The sequence below is a fragment of the Phyllostomus discolor genome, chromosome 2 (genome assembly GCF_004126475.2).
Source record: "Phyllostomus discolor isolate MPI-MPIP mPhyDis1 chromosome 2, mPhyDis1.pri.v3, whole genome shotgun sequence".
Classification (NCBI taxonomy): Eukaryota; Metazoa; Chordata; class Mammalia; order Chiroptera; family Phyllostomidae; genus Phyllostomus; species Phyllostomus discolor.
This window is the reverse complement of record NC_040904.2, coordinates 189,936,530-189,957,278: the sequence shown is the minus strand read 5'-3', so window position 1 is coordinate 189,957,278 and position 20,749 is coordinate 189,936,530. Positions and strand designations below refer to the sequence as shown.

General features: G+C 47.1%; 2 protein-coding genes across 3 annotated transcripts in view; one reads left to right on the top strand and one right to left on the bottom strand.

Annotated features, from left to right (window-relative positions):
* Positions 1 to 2,541, top strand: part of FAM234B (family with sequence similarity 234 member B) — a 32,178-nt gene extending 29,637 nt beyond the window's left edge. Inside the window, exon 13 of the mRNA XM_028532934.2 lies at positions 4 to 2,541. Coding sequence (XP_028388735.1) covers positions 4 to 9 — 6 coding nt within the window. The 3' untranslated portion in view covers positions 10 to 2,541. The remainder of the gene's footprint in view (positions 1 to 3) is intronic.
* GSG1 (germ cell associated 1) lies at positions 1,543 to 19,066 on the bottom strand. Of its 2 annotated transcripts, none has more exons than XM_028533087.2 (6): positions 18,767 to 19,066; positions 9,109 to 9,427; positions 7,536 to 7,706; positions 6,693 to 6,851; positions 5,966 to 6,077; positions 1,543 to 3,695 (listed from the first exon to the last, which is right to left on the bottom strand). In XM_028533087.2, exons 2-6 carry the CDS (start codon positions 9,425 to 9,427, stop codon positions 3,350 to 3,352), a joined length of 1,107 nt encoding a protein of 368 aa, XP_028388888.1. In that variant the 5' UTR covers positions 18,767 to 19,066; the 3' UTR covers positions 1,543 to 3,349. The 2 variants fall into 2 exon arrangements, with proteins under 2 accessions (XP_028388888.1, XP_035875214.1); XM_036019321.1 differs by lacking the exon at positions 18,767 to 19,066 and adding an exon at positions 11,942 to 12,043.
* Between the last annotated feature and the right edge of the window lie 1,683 nt (positions 19,067 to 20,749).

Genomic DNA, 20,749 nt, shown 5'->3' with positions numbered 1-20,749 from the left:
TAGGTCTAGTCTGATGGAGTCTTCAGTTGGAGATGGAGTGAACAGAAGGGATACTGTCCCTCCGCTGTGAATACAAAGTCAGTTCTTTGGAGAGAAGGAAGATGGCTGCATCCTCACCTCACCCCCCCGTGGCTGCTGCAGAGCACTGCGGAAGGCACGCTGGAGCTCTCGGGTCACGGCGCGAGCCATTTGGTTGGGGTACTTGACCCACTTTTTCAGTATGTGCATTAACCGCCCCCCCATCAGGTACTCTGTAGATAACTTGGAAATGTGAATCTTACGTTTTATTTTTTTGTATGTCTAATTTATAAACTCTTTTGGGAAAGTCTAGTGAAGAACTTCACTGGAACATTTTGTTTTGTATTATGCCATGCGTGTATTTTTTCAGCGTTGTGATGAAATGTTTTCTAGATGTGTCCTAAGCTCCAGGGACCCAGTTTCTTGTCCTAAAATACATCTGGTTTGTGTGGTCACCTTAAGGCTTCCAGATGGCCCACAGCTGATTTCTAGGGCCACTCATCATTTCTCTCCTTATCCCTCGCCGTCTGTTCCTCGGCTCCTTCCCAGCCTTCTCAGCAGAGAGCAACACTGACAGCGGGAGACCACGCCAGCCGGCTAAGCATTTTCACCCCTTCCTTGCCTTGTGTCCTGCCGCCTCACACTTCCATGCTCACATATTTAGTGACCATACAGTAACCATATTCCTGTCGGAAGGGGGGCAGAGACAAGGTCCACATGTCACCATGTGGTTTGGATTGTTCTGCTGGTCATGATCTTTTTTTATTGTGGTGAGTGTGCGCGCTGTGCTCAGCTCAGAGGAAAACCAAGGTCAGGAACAACGGAGGCAGATCTTCTCTCTGCTCCATCGCTACTCTGCTTTCTTAGCATCTCTGCCAGGTGTCCTTCTTACTGCTTCTCTTTTGCTCTTTTAATCAGGGATATTTTTGCTTTGTTTGCATGAGAGCAAAGCTGTTTTTGGACTTTTGTTCTTGCTCTTGAGTCCGGTATGCAGCCAGCATGCCCTGCGCATCTCCCTTCTTGTAGAGCCTTTGAAGCACTGTATTTTGAGGAGAACCTCCTATGTAAATACTATAACTTTTATAATTGGTTAGGTTCTTGTAGAATTTTCTCCAGTGATTCTCCCTTCTCCTCTATAAATATATAACTTCTATCAGTTTCTCTCCCAAACTCCTAAGTCATTGTTGATTCAGCAGAAGACCCCACGTTAGCTGGAGAAGAGCTGCTCTCCTTCTTGAATGATGTGGATAGGTCATCGCTGAGTGCAACTCAGGTTCTCTCTGTACTAGAGCCTGTATCTGCTTAGCTTATGTTCATAAAGGAATTCCAGAAAATGTAGAGATTCCAGAAAATTAGGGACCCTAAATTCAAGGGGTATAAGTGTTGTCCCTCTGGTAGGCATTATAACATAACCAAAGGTTGGTAGCAAAACTCCCCCCAGGCACTAGCCCGGCCTGCAGGTTGGCCTTGCCAGCTTCCTGGACTTCTTGCTGCTGTACACCTGTGAAAGCAGATTTGGTTTTAACACTTTGGAGGGCACGTGTAGGTCAACCTATTGTAAACTTGGGGCCATTTATAGCATACCCTGGAGTGTGGGGATGATTCCAGACGGACTTCCAGGGTTTGCATCTACCTGGGTAGAAGAGCCTAGGATCTAGTGCAGTCTAGCAGAGGATTCTGCTAGAAGACTAATTTATTCAGTCAACAAGACTAAGTTGACTGAATAGCTGAAACGTGGATGGTGGTCCTGTGGCCTGGGCCAAGCCTTCTAGGCCTAAACTTGGTTCTCCACCATGTTGAGGCTTTCTGGGAAGGCAGCCACTTGAGGCAGGAGTAAAATGCGAAGGTGTTTCCTGAGGACCTGATCTGGGGGGATTGTTTCAGGCAGAAGACTGTATTTATGCCGGGTGAGTCCCAGAAACACGTGGAGGAAGCTAAGAAAACAAAGTCCTTAAATTTTTCATGGTGTATTTGCAAACTAACTTCACCTGGATTATTTTGACTGTGATACATTTGACTGTCTTTGCTAAACAGAGTACAAGCTCTAGGTGTCTTCTTCCTCTTGCAGTGAGTGCAGAGGGTGGAAATGGTGGCAAAGCTTGGGGAAGCTCCATCTGACCAGCGCAGGTGCTGGTCTCTTGTCCATTGTCTCTCTCAACTTCCTTTTCCTCACTGGCAACCGCCCGCCCAGGTTTCTTTCTTCATTCCCAACATGGCTTTGCCAGCACAGCCCATGTGACAACTGCCTAGAAGTAGCAATGACTTCTGCAAATGCAGGAGTCTTTCTCCTCCCAATCTCTTCTCTTTTCTTCCCTCATAGATCCTCCCCTCTACCCTAGACCACATCCTCCTCGTCCCCCAGATGGTCTCTACTCTCCCTTCTAGCGTGGTATGGTGGTACCAACCCCTTGAATGTGAATTGCTATCCTTATTGCCCATGTTAAAGAGCCAGCTGGTATATTGTCAGGAAGCACTATTTAAAATGTGAATTGTTACAGAACAAATAAATACTGTGTATGGGAACACGTGTGTGCCATTCTCATTCTTCTTAGCTGTGAAGGATGGTTTCCCTTGTGGATGGATGAGAAGGTGGGGATCCAGAGAGGGACGTATGCTGTGGCCTCGTTCCCTGGAGACGTCTTCTGTGTGGCTCTCCACTGGGGAGCCATAGTCCTGTCCAAATAGCCTCAGCAGGCCATTCCTGGAAGTGGACCTGTCTCTGCATGTGGTGGGAGACTTTTCATCTCTGTACATCTCCTAATGGCTTCTAGGATAATATTTAATTAAACTTTTATCAGGTGTCCACTGTGTGTATGCAGAAAGTGTCATAGACAGGGTGAGGGACATCCGTTGAACATGTCAAAGCTCCTAGGAGCACCTTTGTCTCCCCTTCTGTGACTCCCAGGAAACTCCAGTGCACCCTGGGAAACCAAGCCACGGTCACCGACTGCTGATCTGCCCACCTCCATTTCTCCAGGTCCCAGACAGGTGACCAGAGTGGTAAGCCCCTAGATGGTGAGAGCTGCATTTTACTGCTTATTTTATCTCTGTTGCTCAGCAGCAGAGGCCGGCACATAACAATCGGTAAAGGACTGAAGTGACTGTGTGAGATAAGGCGGGCGGTGAAAGGTGACAGAACTATAAGAGGAAAGGGAGCAGTGGGACCCAGCTGCCAGTCCCCTGCCCCACCCCACCCCTTGAACTTATACTTGAACATACCCTTGTTCTTAACCTCTAAAAACCATTCTCAGGCAACAGACTTTGGCTTGCTCACGTGTTGATAACAAACATGTAAGGTTGGGCTCAGCCTGCTCTCCAAGCCCACTTACTCCTAACACTGTTCTTCTTGTACAGATGACCCAGCCAGCTCTTCTTTTAACCCCTGGCTGGTGCCTTGTTGGAATCTCTTGTTCTGTAGCTCCACATAGAAGTCAACCCCTTCAGAGACAGAGCGGATGGGCTGATTGTGGTGCTGGTGGTAGCCAGGCAACGGGCCCCCGGGGTGGGCTGCGTCTGACGGCTGTTGGAGGAAGCACTGGCGGTGAAGCGGCAGGCAAGTCAGGTTTCCTTGGAAGCTCTCAGTATGCTTGCACTTGAACTCCAGCGCCAGCTTGGTGTATGTGTTGGAGGTGGTGACAGCTGATGCCATGCAGCAGGTGAAGGAAACCCAGGCCGTGCTAGGGACAAACATACAGAAAAATTAGGTGGACAAAACAACTGTGGGGAATGTACACAATGGAATACCACTTGGCTATAAAAAAAGAAAAAACTTTACCCTTTGCAACAGTATGGATGGACCTGGAGAACATTATGCTAAGTGACATAATCTAGTCAGAGAAAGACAAATACCATATGATTTCACTCCTGTGGAATCTAGTGAACTGAACTAACAAGCAAAATAGAGACAGACTCATAGATAGCAGATTGACAGCTATTGGGGGTGTGGACATGGACAACAGTGTGGTGATTGCTGGGAGGAGGGGGTATAGGGACTAAATGGTAATGGAAAAAATACAATAAAGATTTAATAAAAATAAAGTGTATACATTTATTGCTATATAAAAGAAAGAAAGAAAAACACCATGATTCCTTCCTACTAGTAAACTAGGCTGGTGCCTCCTAAGGATCCAGGGCCCTTCCCCTGCGCTGCGGGGAGAGAACTGTGGGCAAGAGGCCTGAGTCCATCATCCTTAGCAGGGTGCACTCTGGACATCTCGTGGTGAAAGGGAATGAAGCGTGTAGTGTTTAAGTCAGACTAGAAGTTTGACAGATTCATTTTCACTGAATTGTGTACTTGTTAGTGCTGTGTTCTTTATGCTTGGTGTGCCTCTTTTTTGGTGTAAACACACACCTTTTTTGACTACTGTTTCTCACGCTGTGGTTACCTTTGTATCATCTCCCAAGGTTCCATAGACCTGTAGCTCGGCTGTATACGGTGGACATGGCCCAGCGTGATACCTTCTTCTTCCGTCTCCCCCCACCACACCCTGCCACAGAGCTTTCTTCACTCAGACGCTGGGGTGATCATTTCTCCTCCATCTTCCCTTGCTTTGGGTTTAGCAGTTTTGAGGGCCCACAAAGGTGCACCTCTGAGGGCCGTTCAGGGAGTGCCCACTGCAAATCTGGAGGTACTAGATAGAGGTTGCACTAGTGGAATTTGCCTATTATGAAAACAGTGTGGTTCTCGGCTTAAGGGAGTTTGTAATGGATGGAAGTGAAGCTGGAGATTAAGAGGAGATTAAAGGATTAAGAAGAAAAGACATTAGGGAACTTCATCAAACACAGTCCTAAACACCTACACCTAACAAGTCAAACCCCTAAATCTCCCCATGATTCTGGGTGGGACAGGGAACTGGATGCTGTGAGGGATTCCTTGAGGCCAGAGGATGGTTAAAGCCAGACCACGTGCTGGTGCGTGCTCCTGTCTGCTGCCTCTGACAGACTGAGCAGACTCAGTCTGGGGAGGCTTCTGATGGGAGTTCTATAGTCTGAGCTCTATAGTTGTAATGCCAAGGATGGCTTGAAGACAGGCAAAAGGTGAGGAACGATGGGTCTGGGAAATGAGCCAAACTAATGTGGTGGCTAGAGTTGTAGACCAGAGACTCCTGGGTCAGATGGCATGGATTATACCATGAGAAAAGGGACAGGATCTTGTAACAGACATGCAGAGCTTCCCATGTTGCCTACTGTAGCACAGAAACGCCAGCCTGGGGCTGTGTCTTTTCCGCACTGTTACAACGCTTAGCACTTACACAGATAGTTAATGTAAGTTCAAGTTGCACCTATGCATTGAATAGTGTTCTTCAAGGGGGAAAGTGAGAAACTCTTAAGCAAAGGGACATTTACCTTGACTCTAGTTGTTTTGTCATAGTTGCTGCTTTTTAAAGAGAAATCTAAAATCACTGACTCCTTAGTTTTTTAAGGGGTAGAGAATGACTGTAGGGGAAGCTTTATTTATAGCACAGTTTGGTGGAATAAGAATGGAGGTAGGCAGAAGTTACTCTTCATTATAAGAGAAGAGTAAGCCATTCACAGGGAATAGAATTCAACCCACATTTCAAGACTAATTCTCCATTTCTCTGTCCTCCAATACCTGGAGTCATAAACTATTCAAAATATAAGGCATCATTTTCACAAGCCATAAAAAATCAGTTTCATTTCCCATGGGCAACATGCTTCATCAGGTCAAGAAGCAATTGCTGCAGTTGTACCAGCAGAAACCAGCGGGACAGTGGCCTCACACAACAAGCTAGAGGGGCCCTCTCCATATCCCTGCAGAAGGTGGGGGAAGAGTGGGTGTGGCCTGATGGTCCAGCCCTCTGACTGACAGGCTTCTGGGAGAAGGGATGAAGAGGAGGCCAAGGAAACCAAGTAACTTGAGGAAGCAAATCTAATGAAAGTTGGCTGGAGGAGGGGTCAAAGTTTCAGGAGATGGTTAGGCACTTACTAGAAGGCCCAGCCATAATTCCAAGCATGTGGCCTCCAGTCTTCTGGACCCAAATTGGTGGTTGCCTGGAAGACTTGTGAATACATCATGTGGGCCACCATCCCCAGAAGGCCTACAGAGGGAACAGGAAGGCAACACCCTCAGAGAAAGGCTGACGTTGCCATTTACAGGGAGCGTGGTTTCAGAGCGACCTCCTCCTTTTGTGTCCGGTGCAGCCTGTGCCCATCATCACCCTGTGCCGCCACATTTCCAGGAAGACTGGTCTGTAATGGGGACTTCCTAAATGCGGATCTTTGCACCAGCACGCCCCAGACTTTAGGTTTAGAGCTATGCAGAAGGTGTGAGTCAATGCTGCACTCAGGGCCTGTACTTCTTCCCACTCACACCCCTACTGAGAGCTTTATTCTTGATGCTATATATGTTCCTCTTTAGCCAGCAGTCTTGAAAAGCTGTATGTATGTCATAATTGAAAAGTAATCCAAACTAATTTACACATGGAGAAAATTTGCAAATAAAAAAATTCCATTGCATAAAGTACATAATGATCCAATACAACATTCCACATGTTATCTCAATTAAAAATGAAAGGTGCCTGCAATCATTTGTGCTGCCTTCCGGCTCCTCCTTCCTCCCCTGGGTGGTGGGGGGCGGGCCAGGCTGCAGCCCGCCAGCTAGTGCTTCAGAGGCAGCAGGGGACGCCCACCTCCCCAGCTTTGGGGGCGCTTACCTGACTGGACGGAGGAAATAGCTGCGAAGGCGAAGGTGCTCAGCTTGAGCCCGCAGCCAGGGTTCCCAGGGAACAGCAAGTTCGTTAGTAGCAGGAGGACACTGATGAGTTCAAGTCCGATGTAGGCGAACTGGGCTCCCAGCGATAACCACAGGATCTCTGTCAGAAAGCAGAGGGAGAAGCTCCGTCACCCTGCCAGTCAGGTAACTGAACGGTGGGTGAACAGTGAGAGGAGACGTTAGATACTGCCTGTTAGAAGAGGAAAGCCTCGCAGCAGCAGAGAAGGGGAGGATGAGACCTGAAACCAGGTGGGAATGTTCCTTCATTTGGGTTCTTTGCTGTCACCCCACCGCTCTCACTCTGCCCGGCATCCAATATATAATCAAGTAAACTTGACTACTGTGGACTGTGGAGAGATCTGAGAAGTCATCCGAATCTTGTAATAATATAGCTTTGCTATTTATCATTTTTCTTTCTTTTTTTTTCTTACTTAATTTTGGACAGTTTTGTTCCCTCCCTCCTTCCTGTCCCCCTTCCTCCCTCCCCTTCTTCCTTCTGTTAAAAAAAAATATTGGAGGAAAAAAAAGGAAAAACCTAAGCTTTCAACTTGGTTACTTGGCAACAAGAGTAGGCTAGAGCTGTGGTGGTTTTCTATTTGTGAGCGTATTTGTCACGGCTGTTCCTGTTTTTGCATTCCTGCATATGAATGAAAGTCAGCTCTAGAAGGAGTCTGTGTCACCCACGGGGCTGGAAGAGGAGAAAAGCTGGAGATCCAAGTACAATTTAGATGCAGAGAAGCCCCCAAACTCAATGACAACTAGATTTGTTATGAAACCCACATACTTGCCACAAGCCCCAAGGGAGGGTGGGGGAGGAAGGGCTTCTCCATTAACCGCTTCCCTCCAAATCGGACAGTGGGGTGATGTGGGCCTTGCAACGCGGCATATTCCAGTAGTCCTTTCTCACCTCTCTTGGCTGGTGGTGTGAGTTCAGTGGAACCTCGGCACCTCTCCCCTGAAACAGACAAGGGTCAGCTTCTTGGAGGCGCCTCCTTGGAAAATTGGGAGGAAGCCTCTCCCCAGCCCCATGCCCAGGGCCAGCACCCTTTGGTTTGCTCTGACACGGTGCCTGCCCAGCGTGCGGCAGGCAGGCAGTCCATGTCTCTCTGAAAGCAGTGAAGGATGCGTGGATGAGTGAAGGGTATAGACAAGAGCCATCCAAGATTAATTTCTCTCTCTCCAGTTCCTGATAGTGAAGACAACGATGTTTCCTAGTGCTGACCAATACCATTTCCTGCTGCCATACGACTGGTCTGAATGGCTGTAAACTGTTAAGGGACTGGGGTTGGAGCTGTGTTCAGTGGCACAGTAATAACTTCAATATCAGTGTAAATACACACATATTTATCTTCTTTTCCCCTTAGCCCATACCAGGAGAAGTAGCAGATCACAAATTGTCCATCATGACGTTGGGCTTTAGAAAAACTCCACTACCACGTGCCCTATGAATGCTTTGCGCAGGAAGTGGGAAGGGTGACTTCAGTCCAACTGCCCCTCCTCCCCTGGGGACGCATGCTGACCCAGGAGCCCTGGGAGGGTCTGTCTTCAGTGTCTGGAATGTGTCCTTACAGGACCTGGTTTCCTCACTGAGCTTCAGTTCCCCTCCTTTAACAATTGTCACAGTAGCACTTAGAGGGAGAAAACACTTTGTGAGACGAAGAGGAGGAGGAGGGGTGACCTACTCGGATCCATCTCACTAATGGGAAAATCAAGGCCTGTAGAAATAAGGTTATCCATATAAGGTCACAACTGGGCAGCGCAGGGCTTTCTCTGTAATAGTCATCTCTCCTTGTTTTGTTTCTAAACAGCAATTCTGGTTTGCTGGAATGGAAAGTCTTACAATGGTGAAAGTCTAAATGGAACTCTTTAAAGGTAACACTATTTTAAACCAGAAAGTCTACTAGAAGGGCAGGAAGTGAAAAGCCAGGTAGATTATTGATCTTATTAAAAGGGGGTCCTCCTGGCTGGCATAGCTCAGTGGATTGAGCGCAGGCTGCGAACCAAAGTGTCCCAGGTTTGATTCCCAGCCAGGGTACATTCCTGGGTTGCAGGCCATAACCCCCAGCAACAGCACATTGATGTTTCTCTCTCTCTCTCTCTCTCTCTCTCTCTCTCTCCCTCCCTTCCCTCCCTAAAAATAAATACAATAAAATCTTAAAAAAAAAAGAAAGGGTTTAAAAAAAAAGGGGGGGTCCTAAGGAAGAGGGACACAGTAGAGAGGTGGCAGATGCTGAGCTTGGAGTGAGGCCAGTGGGGTGTCGAGGAGAGCTACAGATGTCCCCCTGGTCCTTTGTCTGCATAAGATCCCATGGGGGAAAGTTCAGGCAGTGGGGGAGGGGGTGGGGGGGAGGGGCTACCTGGTTCTTCCACAGTTTCCTCACAGGATAGCCACATGGCACTGTGGAAGGTGGGGTAGGAGAAGTGGTCATCCCCAGTCTCCCAGCTGTATTGCACCACCTCCTGGGATGGTGTGTTGTTGCCGGCCCCATCCAAGGGCATTGGCACATCAAGGCACTTGGTTGCCAGACCTTTTCCGCACAGGGGCTTGGGCACCTTCTGTGTGCCCACAAACCAGTAGTTGCCGAGCAGGGATGCTGTGGAGAGGCTGAGTGATAGCAGGTTGAGGACGGCAGATAGGAATGTCCATTGGCCAGAGAAGCCCTTCGGGAGCTCCATCTGTAACAGACAAACAAGGGGAGAGCCTGATTCCAGAGCCTCCTTGGAGATCCAGACACTCCTCCCTGTGGCTCCCTAACCTCAGGCACACCCAGCCGCCGGGGGTTTCCTGCAAGGAGCCGTGTGGAAGGAAGCTTGGCTGCAGGAGTGGCTGGAGCTTGTTATATTAAAATGCTTACTGAGGATGGTCTGAGTCAGCATAGGATAATAACCTTGGTCAGAAAGTGATTAAGCCACTGAAGCTAGTATATATATCAGGTTGAGAAAAAGTACTGGGAGCACTATAAATGCTCTTGCTCGTAACTATTTTTGGTTTTGTCTACATTAGGAGGTACTGACTTGCGGAGGTATGTGTTATGATGGTGCTGTGAGCCTTCGGTGTCCTCACCCCTGCATCATAGCATCCTCTGAGAGGAGTGAAGGGGGTATGTGCTGTCAGCCCATGTTGGACTGGACCACAGGCCTGGGGTGCAGATAGAGGCTTCGGGGCCTTGAGCATAAGAGGAAACAGTGGACTGACTGGGATGTGGGGCTCATGCAAGCCCTGGAGAGCCGAGGGAGCTGGGTTCTGAGGGAGGTGGTTATCTCTGTCAGAAAGGGCACCAGCTTTCACCCACTGCTGTTCAGATGCACGAATCAAATAGGAGATGGCTGTGTGGTGCCCGCGGAAGCTGAACACTGAGTGTTGTGGCCACGGACCCACACAAAAGGTGACCTTGGTGCGTGGAGGGGAACCTAGAGGGCATTGCCACGGCTCAGTGCAGTAGCCACACCTGACTCACAGCCGGGACACCGTGTGTGGAAGCAGAAGGATCTGTGGTCCCTGTGGCTCTGGCTGGGGGACCACACCTAATTACTGTTAGTCTGAGAGAAGACATTGGCTGGTTGAAAAATGACCGACATCAGACGTTTCAACTTTGGAGAGTGTGGAGCTGGAGCCGGATTTGTTTAGGAAAATAAACCTGACAGGTCTTGCACTTTGTGTTATGGAGTGGTTTATACTATTGTGTTAATACATGCTGAACGGAAAAGAAGCCCACGCTTAGCTGCTGACAGATGCTTCTTAAAGTAAACCATTTTGAGCTTTCCAGGGGATGTCTCATAGCAGAATTAATCAGACCCAAATCTGCTTAGCTTAAGAGACATAAATAAAGCCATCGCTAAATGGGATAGGCCCATTAATCTGCCTCTCTCATCATCTCCAGCTTAGCATTTTCTACATTTAACAGAGAATTTTATCTTAGAAATGTAACAGTTTGTTGTTTAGACTTTACAAGGACTAAAACAGTGCATGCTACAGACAAAGTGCAGATTATTTTATGGTGATAAGAAATACACAAGATTCATGTGTATATAAAAACCAACATATGAAATATGTTCTGGAAAGCAGTCTGCTAATTTTGTCTTTGTTTTTTAAGCATTCAAAAGAAATTAAATCCACCAAGAATGGTCAGAGTGTGCAAGACTCTGGGTGATGTTGGTAAGGACTGAAAAACCACAGCACCTGGAAGAAGAAAGATCTTATATTGCCGGATATGGAAGTTATATGTTGGCCTGTCCAAAAAGAGAGAGAGAGAGAGAGAGAGGGAGAGAGAATGTTTTCATCTTGTTTTTAGTTATGAAAATCCTATTGGTTTTAGTTATTATTCTTTTACTATGAGTTATCCCTTCTAATTATCTTCACGTCCACTGCCTGAACAGGAAATAAATTTCCAGGTAAAACATCTTCATTAATCAGTTTGTCTAAAGAGTTAGGCAATTTTGCATTTCCAGCAACTTTGTTTTCAATCTTATATGGCTTGGAAACTTGTTTATTATCATCACATCACATCAGATTTTAACTTTACCCTCAGTTTATTTCAAGTTATACGCTCTTGTAGGTTCTGCAGTTTTTTCAGAAATAAGAATAATGAACCCCACTCCTTGTACCAAGGTGACAACTAATTTAAGGAACAAGTGATTTAAGAAACAAAGGGTGCAAGGAGCTTGGAATGAAGTCCAAAGAGGTCACTTCCAGGGGTTTCCATCAAGGATAGACACAAGGAGCCTCACTCGAGAATTAGCTTGATAATTGAATGGGAATCCATTCAAGATCCTTTTCAAGAACTATCTTCAACACTGTAGTACCATGCCCCTCATCACATACTTTATTTCTCCCTCCAACCATGCTTTTTTCCCCTCTAGAATCCACATACCTCTTGAACTGGAGCAAATCTAATTTTGCAGTGGTTTCCTTAAGGTGATCTTGAAGAAGTAGCAGCCATAAGAAAAGTTATATCTTTGCATGTGCTGACAAGCCCCATGCCAAGATGATTCTACTCTAGAAAAGGGACAAAGAGTGGCTTTCCCGGACCTTGGGTTCAGATCATTAGGAAGTGCATAGGTACCAAAATGTCACTAATTCTTCTGTCAACATAGGTTGACAGAAAAACTCATAATTAACGCAGGTTTAACACAGACAACAAATTGATGAGACAGGCACGCCTGTTAAAAGAGTCAGGGGAAGCTGGTTGCCTTGGCCATGGTCAAAGTCTTGCAGTTTGTCTGGGAGGACTGCAGGACACTGTCTAGGCTCCAGATCTCTTTGGTTTAATGTTGGAAGATTGAACACTAGCCTTCCCACCCTCACTCTCCAACCCTACCACCCCTCCCTTCTCTCTCTCTCTCTCTCTTTCTCTCTCTCTCTTTGGAGTGCCTCATGATTAATCACTGCCTTGCAGAGAACTTAGGCATTTAATAATTGATAATACAGTCATGGCCCAGCTGTTCTGGGAGATTACACAGGAGAGCTTGCCAGTGTGGATTTGGGATTAATCACAGAAGAGCAAGAACCTGCATTCACAGAGGGAAGTTTGTTTAAAAAGTAAATGATGATTTGGTTTCCATCTCTCTGCCATTCCCTAGGTAATTGGTGTGAATGCATTGGGCTTGACTGTATGGCAGACATAAATATTACAGGGTCGGCATTGATACAAAGGTTCCCATTCCCTTGTGGAGGGTTTTCTCTCCATTTAATAAGGTCTATTATCTGCAATGTCAGGGCTTCCTAGAACCCATGGATATGAAATAGCTTTTTCATGTTTTCGGTGGTCTCCCCCTCCAGGTAGCATCCTGAATAAGGACTGTTAACATCGCCCCTTAACATGGAACTCTGAGACAGCCAGGGTGTTGGGTGGGGTGGGGGTGAGGATGCAGGTGGAGTCGGGTAGGAGAGGAGTACAGTCCAGGGTCAGCCACGCCATGGCTGTCTGCTGCTTCTCTCCCGATCAGGCAAAAGAATGACAATTTTTATTTTTATATTTTTAAAAAGAGTTTCTAAAACTTAAAAAAATAATCTGACAAATGAATAAGGGGATTGATTGCGTCTATTGTTGCTGCCAGTCACCTAGAAGTACAAATTGTTCATTCTGTTCTCAAAAATCGTGCTAATTAGCTGGGACGACAAGTGTGGGGAGATGAGCTGCACCTGCGAGCGTTTTCCTCCACACCCTGTGGACGCTGGGCCTGCGCGCCTCCGCAGGGCTCTTCCCGAGAAGGTCTTTATTCTCTCCGCCTGGTGGTCTGCCTGTCCTCAGGGCTAGTGTGAAAGTCACCCACTCCTCAAAAGTGTTTTTCTCCCTAAGAGCAGTTCCCTCCTCTCTGTCCTTGTCACACTGTACCCCTCTCAGAACACCTCCTAGATTCCATTATAATCACTCGTCTTGATCATTAGATTCTCCGAGACCACTCCTTGATTCAAAGGCAGTAGTTCAGCATTCTAAGCATCGGAACAGTTTTGGAAACTTTGGGAAAATACAGACTCCTGGGCCCCATCCTGAGATTTCATGTTAATTCTGGGGTGAGGCCCAGAAATCTGTAATTTTAGGACACTCCTACTTAGACGTCCGGGGACAGCCTTCTTGTTCTGGTTCCACATGGAAGGGACTTGGAAGTTGCCACTCGGACCTAACAACCAATAAAAAGCTGAATAGACTGAAAAATACATTGGCAGGGAATTAATATATTGTAAAAATAAAACCTGTTTGACTCATTGTGGACTTACATTGAATGAAACCGCTCTCTCCCCTGCCCTGCACTGCCCCTGCCTCTTCCAGATTCACCACGATCCAAGTCGTGGTGTTTCCCATCCTATATTTGTGCACTTAGTTTAGGAAATCAAAGTCAGGCTCTCCTCAGTGGGGTTTGAATTAATCTGTATTTTAGCCAAATGAGCCTCTCTGGATCTCACTTTCATCACCTAATATTTTCTCTGTTCTTCTTAGACTGATGTTCACAGCATCTCTGACACACACATGCTTGTGCCCAGGCATGGTTCCCGGATCACCCAGTGGCCCCTTATTCATGTCGACAGAACCGCCTCTGCTTTGGATGAGGGAGCGGGAATCCCGTGGTTACTGTTCACAGTGGAATTGGCCGCTGGCTTCCTGGCTGCAGTACTCATTCCAACACTGGGTGGCACCCTCGCCTCGGACTTCTCCCTCCTTAGTCACGTGTTCTCCCACCAGTCAGCAAAAGTCGGTGGAGGTGGCGGCTCCTCCCTGCTGGATTGTTCTCTTTTTCTTCCACTGGCCTCCTCCCCACGCCCTAATCTATAGAACACTCGTGTCAGCCTCATGGAATTCAGGGCTCAGAATGGACTCGGGGTTGTTTCCTGGTAGCACATTTTTGTGGCCAATTTCAGTTTCCAGTGAGTCAATTGACCCTTAAGTGCTTCCCACGGGAAATGCAACACCACTAAATCAGAAAGTACAGCTAGCCAATGTTTCCTGATGAATTCTGTGCACATTTTTACGTACTTAATCGCATCCCTCATTCCCTGTCCACCTCAGAACAGTGAACATTTCTTTTCCCCTTTCTCGGCTGACACCCTTCAAATGCTTGCAGACACCTCTCATATCCTGCTTGAGTCACTGTTTGGCAGAGTCTTATGTCTTTGGTTTTTTATTGCCTCTGCTCATAGACCGCACCCCCTCTGCTTTCATATACCGAAATTTGCCTTTTCCAGGGAAAAGGGGATGGAAATGGCAGAGTCTTCCATGAGGAGATCTAGAGGTAGGTTTAGGATAAAACAAATGATACTTCAGCTTTGTCCTCCACTTACATGGGCCCCTTCAAAGACCCTATTACATAATTTGTACTCGTTGTTTTGCATTATTTTTCTTAAAGAAGACATCCAAAATTATATTATTTTAGGCCTCCTTAAAGCCTGAATCTACCCCTTAGAAGGCTGTGCATTCTGTGTGCATACTTGGCTCGCTGGCTGGCTGGCTACTAATGGTGACCAATCTTGAGAACCATACCCTCCACCCCCCACCGCCACCCCAAGGCTCCTGGGCCGCAACATCTAATTTCCTCTTTTGACAAAACATGCGTTTCTCTGCCTGGCCACAAAAATCAGAGCCCAGCATCCCACTCACTTCCTTTCATTGTAATTTAGGCGTGCTAATATTTTTTTCTTCTCTTTCCTCTCTTAGAACAGAAGAAGTAATTGCTAGTCAATGCAACATAAATATAATTAGGCTCAGCTCAGAAGCTCATGACTCAGCACAGACACGAAGATCCCACAACTCAAAACAGTATTTAACTTCTGTAGGTTGGACTGTTACCATCTCAGGATGATCCCACAGGGATAGACATGCAGCTCAACACTGATGACATCACAAAGCCGAGGGCTGGGACCCACCTATCTTTGCTCAGGTTCTCAGTCACTGTTCCCTGCACTCTCCATGACCAAATTTCATAGGTATCCATAAAGAGAAACAATGGTCTTGGGACACCCACACATACTTTGTAAATAGGAATTCAAATTTATTGTTTTTTTAAAAGTATACTGTAGATAAGAGGTGATTAAAACAATGGGTAAGAATGCTGAGCCAGAAAAGATTGTATAGCACACAGCTTCCCTAATGTCAAAGCCTGGGGCTGAGGGATCCAGTGGGTTTTTTCCCCAACATATCAATACTGGCATCTTCTCCTAAGAAAGGTTCACTTGCCTGCCTGGGCAGTCATTCTCTGCCCTTCTCCCAGGAGTCAGATTTCTGACCCATGTCCCATGAACTAATTCCGTCCTGTTACTTAGTAGACAAAAAGCTGGAGGGGAGTGTAAATGTGTATGCTCTCACTGGATTTCATCTACACGCCCCTGTTCTCTGCTCCTGCGTGCGCCACTCACTCACTGTGTGCCGCTCTCATGTAACTCATCACATGGTTTACTTGTCTGTTATGCTCACTTGACTTCAAGTAGCTAGATATAGTAGCAGCCATGTGTCATTCATTGACCCTTAAAACCTAGCTATGTCTCACCTACATGAATGAGTGAAGTTTGTTAATGGAAATGAGGCTCATGCATACAGTTCGGGAGCCTATTAGGTATAGATAAGATGTGAATAAAGAAAAGTGTCCCAACAGCTGCATATTGCTAAAGGAGACACAAATCCCCGACTCACATGCACAACACCAGTGAGAAGCTAAAAGGAGGGTCCACAGGTGCCCCAGACACAGCCTCTGCCTTTCTACACAGAGGCACCCCTGGTGTCATCGCACAGATGTTCTGCCAACACATTTCCTCCCACCTGTGGAAACATTCCTGCTTTTTGGTGACCAAAGCCCAGAAAACAGCAATGATCTCATGAGCGAGCATTATCTGTAGTTCACAGAGACCAGGGTACAAACACATTGCTCAGAAGCCGGTAACGGATTGGAAATGTTTTGTTCTTTTCCAAGCTCAGTGATTCCCTGTGGATTAGAGCCCTTATGGGTGATGTATCTTGAACCATCTGAGATTTTGCAGCTCTAATGGTTATTATTTTTTACTTCAATGCCTCATATTTGACTCATTCACTGATGAAGATAACAGGAGGTCTTCATACTGGACATTTTGACCCTGGAAGGGAAGGTTAATGCCCATTTACATCACTGTTGGCCACAGCTCTGGGACTTCACAGCTTCAGGTTAATCTCAACTGCTCACGGAATAAAAACGACCCCTGTCTTCCTAACGTGGGTCCCAAGTTCTGGGAACACCTCTAATGTTCAGTGGGAAGGCCCAAAGAAAAGCATTTTAAGGCCTCTCCTCTCTGTCGCCTTTCCCTTTCCGCTTTTAATGTAATTGTTTGAGGACTTCAGCTCTAGCAGTCATTTCCAGTAGAGGAAGCCGCCTTTCTTCAATGTCCCAAGCAGCCCGAGTGAATCAGAGGGTCAGCCACTTGTGTACATCCTGTGGGGCAACCGCTCACGCGCGGGTGACAGAGCCTTTGGTGCCTGCTGGGACTGCGGGCTCTTGGGGACCCGGCCGGGACGAGACTGGGGTGCTTAACGCAAGTGGCCTCTTGAGGGGTGCCGAAGGTGCAGCTGCCCACAGGCATGGCTGAGCCGTCCCATTTTTTATTTCTTGTGAGCCGCCCCCATCCCTTCTTTCCCTGCTCTCCCCTCCTCCCGCTCGGGGTGCCAGAGCCCAGCCGAGTCCCCGCCGGCTCCCTTCGGCGCCCCTCCTGGATGAGTAACAACCAGCACTTGGTTTACTACGGCGCCCGGATCGCCTAGCAACGGGCGCGCGTTACCCCGGCGACGCGCCGGGAGAGTGTTTTGAACTGTTTGGCTGCGCCTCGCCCAAGCCGCCCACTGCCAGGACATCCCCAGCGTGGCGGGGCGGGCAGCTGGGGTCCTTTTTTCCTCTCAGTCCTCCTGCGTCTAATGAAAACCGCGTCCCGGGGCCCCTCCCAGAGAAAACCTGCGAGATCCCGTTGGGGAGAGGACGATCTGTGGGGCCGAAGAACGCAATCGGGCGTGGCCGAGGGCGCCGCCAAGTGGGCGCCAAGTGGGAGGCCAGGCGGAGGGAGTGCTGAGACTGGGTCGTAGATCAGTTCCTGGTTGGGAGGTGCCGTGCTGTCGGGGAACCCAATGTCAGGCATTTCCCTGCTCCCACGGTTCCCCCAAAGGCACAAGTCCCTGGCTCCTGTTCTAAAACAAGGCTGTCTTTGCCTCGCTTCGTGGATCTAACAGGTTAAATTTGGGGACCAGGAATCCGTAAGCGGATCCGAGTTCTAGTCACTTTTCGCATTAAGGGACTGTGTCCTTGGAAGTAAATTAGGAGAACGACCTTGCTAGGCTGTTCCCAAGCATCTCATTTAATCCGCACAACCAACCTGAAGGAGAGGGGTGGCTACTCTCCTTCTAGACAGGAGGAATCAGATTCGGTGCATTTGACTCGCTCAGACCGCAATGTGGAGTCAATATGCAAATCTGCCTGACTCACCGCAGGCTGCCGCTCCGGGAAGGCACAATAGCACCGTATCAAACGTCGCTTTGCAGGCCAGATTATGGAAACTTACACAGAATGAGGCAATGGATTAGTGTACTTTACACTTCACAGCAAGACTGATTACAGACTCTCCCATATCCCCTCTGTGCTTCTCCTCATAAACTAATAGTAAATAAAGTAAAATTTACTCTTGCTGGCTTTTTCTGTAATTCCTATCCACTGTTGAGGGTTCTTCTATTGATGAGCTATTCACTTTGGGGTGCTTCTGAGCCCAGGAGCCGTCTGAGCCCAGACTCTGATGGCTCTTTAGAATCACTAGCTCTGCTCTGCAGTCCCCAAAGTGTCCCGTTCTTAGGTCCTGTCTTATCCTTTCTTCTGAGATCTCTAACTTCCAACCAATGAAGAGCATACCCCCTGAGTGCTGTGTGTGTGTGTGTGTGTGTGTGTGTGTGTGTGTGTGTGTTTCTGGCTAACCGTAAGCTTCGTTTTTCTCTGTTGAGAAAGGCAAGACATATAGTAATAAAAACTCTTGCTTTCTTAGGAGTCCTTTGAGCTGAAGGTTGGCAGTTCCCAACTTTTCCAAATGGGAGGCAAGTCCCTTCCAGATGTAGATTTTACCCTAAAGAAGCCAAGACATCTTTGCTGGCTGTGGGGGTCTTCCAGGGTCTGGAAGGACCTCTGCAGATTCTCTCAGATTCCCTGAGACCAAAAGAGCCTAAGGTAATGCTCTCCTTTTTTGTTCCAGCAGATTCCAGGCCAGAGCTGGCTTCCAGCAGGACCATGGGGCTGCCTCACCATTCTCTGGCAGGGCATCTAATGTCTATGTACTCTTTCAGTTCAATAGGATGATACACATCTCTTTTGTTGTCACCACCATTGGGCCTTTTAACAGGGGCCAGATTTTGGCAACATGAATCATACAGATGGAGGGAAAAAAAGAAAAGCTAGGGGCCCTAAGAAGCCCTGGGAGCAGAAAGGAAAAGCAAGATGAAGAGGCAAAGGAAGAAGAAATGGGAGCTTTAATAGAAGAAGGTGGAAAAGATAAGCTACTCATGAGACTTCAAAAATAAAGGCACCTACCTTCTGGGTGAGACAAACATCTTAAGTCAGTTGAGAGGGATTGCTCATTCACTTTCGAAGTTCTGAGTCAAAGATGTTTCAGCTTCTCCTCTGCTCTGTTTTAACTGGCGTGTAGAATGAGTATCTACTGTGAAGATGAATCAGGCCCCTCTTGCCTGCAGAGGGGTGAGGTGGTATGAGGTGGGCTGGAGAGGATGGAAAGGATGTCCTACAGCTAGGACACCAGTCGGGGCGGGGCTGGCTGACACACAAGAGTTTCTCTGTGACATCATAGTGATAGGCAGGGATCACCCTGCTGCTCCCCCTACCCCACCGAGACAGGGGCCACTCTAGGGTACCTACCAGAAGCCTGAATGTCTTCTGAGTCATCTACCTCAGTGTTTCTGTGACTGTGCATAAGAATCACCTGCAGAGGGGGAGGTGTCATCTTTGTAAACTAGCAGATTCTGCGGGCCTACGATGGCTCCCACATGATACCAACCAGACCACACTGACCTGGAAGGCTCTGGACCAGTGCCGACAAATAATGAAGTTGGGTTCAGCAGAAAAATATTTTCCACTGCTTCCACTTTTAAAATTGAAATAAAATCAAATAAAATGAGAAATTCAGTTTCTCAGAGACCCTGGCCACATAATAAGGGCTCAAGAGACACATGTGGCTAGTAGCTACTGTACTGGATATAGCACGGCTCTAGACCATTCCCTGGAAAGGTAATGATGTGCAGAAATGACCATTCTCAAGGACTAGTATCTGGAAACCTAGTAGATGTTCTGTACTTTTAATGACATAATGAGGATCTGGGAGCTATTAACACTGAGACGTAACTGAGGTTTGAGCGGAGGGGTGATGGCTTCCTCACTCCTGCAGCTGAGACTCTGTCTTGTGAGACATGTCATGCTCATTCTACATCTGAGCTTTCACCTGGGTGCCTCTCACTGGGACCCCTTTCTCTCTGTTGTCACCCCATCTAAATCCCACACAACTTTGGGGCACATGATTCCAATCTCAAACCAGACAAAAGTCTTCTCTTGTAATTTTTGCCCTCATCTCTCTCCCTTTCCTCTGAGCTTGCAGAGCGTGTGTGGTCTGGCTGTGCAATGCAGAGCTTTCTTACCTGGGGTCCTAAATGGCTTGCATTGCTCTAGGTGTGTTAGTCTGTTTTTCTCATGAAATTCTAAGCTGCCTGAGGACAGAACCTACATTTTTACTTCTATAGTGCTCATTATAGTGTGGAGGGCATCATAGCTGCTCAATAAATATTATTTTATTTAATGAGCTAAGATGTATTTATAATTTGAGCAAAAGGAGTAACATGTCTTGTTCTTGGCATGTCTCCACTTGATCAAGGTGTCAGTTCTCCGTAAGTTAATTTATAAATTTAATGTAACCCTAATACAATAACCCATGAACATTTTAAAAGAGTAAGACAAGTTGAAGTTCATGTGCAAAAATAAGTGCACGAGACTCGCTAGAAAAACACTAGAAAGAAAGCACTGATGGGGGGCTAGCCCTAACATGTATGAAGGTGTACTATAAAATTCAGGGCAGGCAATTCATACAGAAAGAGACACATAAATGACCCTAACTACGTGAAAGATGTTCACCTTCATTTATAGTAAAATTAATGCAAATTAAAACTACAATGAGATGTCCTGTCTTGTTTGTCAGATTGGCAACATTAGAAAGCTTGACAATGTACCCTGTTGATGAGGCTGGGAGGACACAGGCACTTTCATTCACTGCTGATGGGCAGCCAAAATGGTAACGTCTCCATGGGGGAGAATGTGGCAATATTTAACAAAACCACATGTGCATTTATCTCTTGCCCACAGAAATCCTACTTCTGGGAATTTTCCCTGAAGATGCACCCCCAAAATATGAAAATCCATATGCATGAAGTTTGCTTTACAGCATTATTTGTAGTTGTAAAATATTGGAAACCTCCTATATCCCCAAGCATAGGAAATTGATTGAATACAATA

Bases quoted from the DNA above. Each gene is read 5' to 3' on its own strand.
- GSG1 (XM_036019321.1), bottom strand. The intron at 6,852-7,535 runs GTATGTGGGTTT...GCTTTCTGACAG, and splicing joins TCCCTTGGGGCTTGTGGCAA to AGATCCTGTGGTTATCGCTG. The intron at 6,078-6,692 runs GTAAGCGCCCCC...TTCCCTCTGTAG, and splicing joins TATTTCCTCCGTCCAGTCAG to GCCTTCTGGGGATGGTGGCC.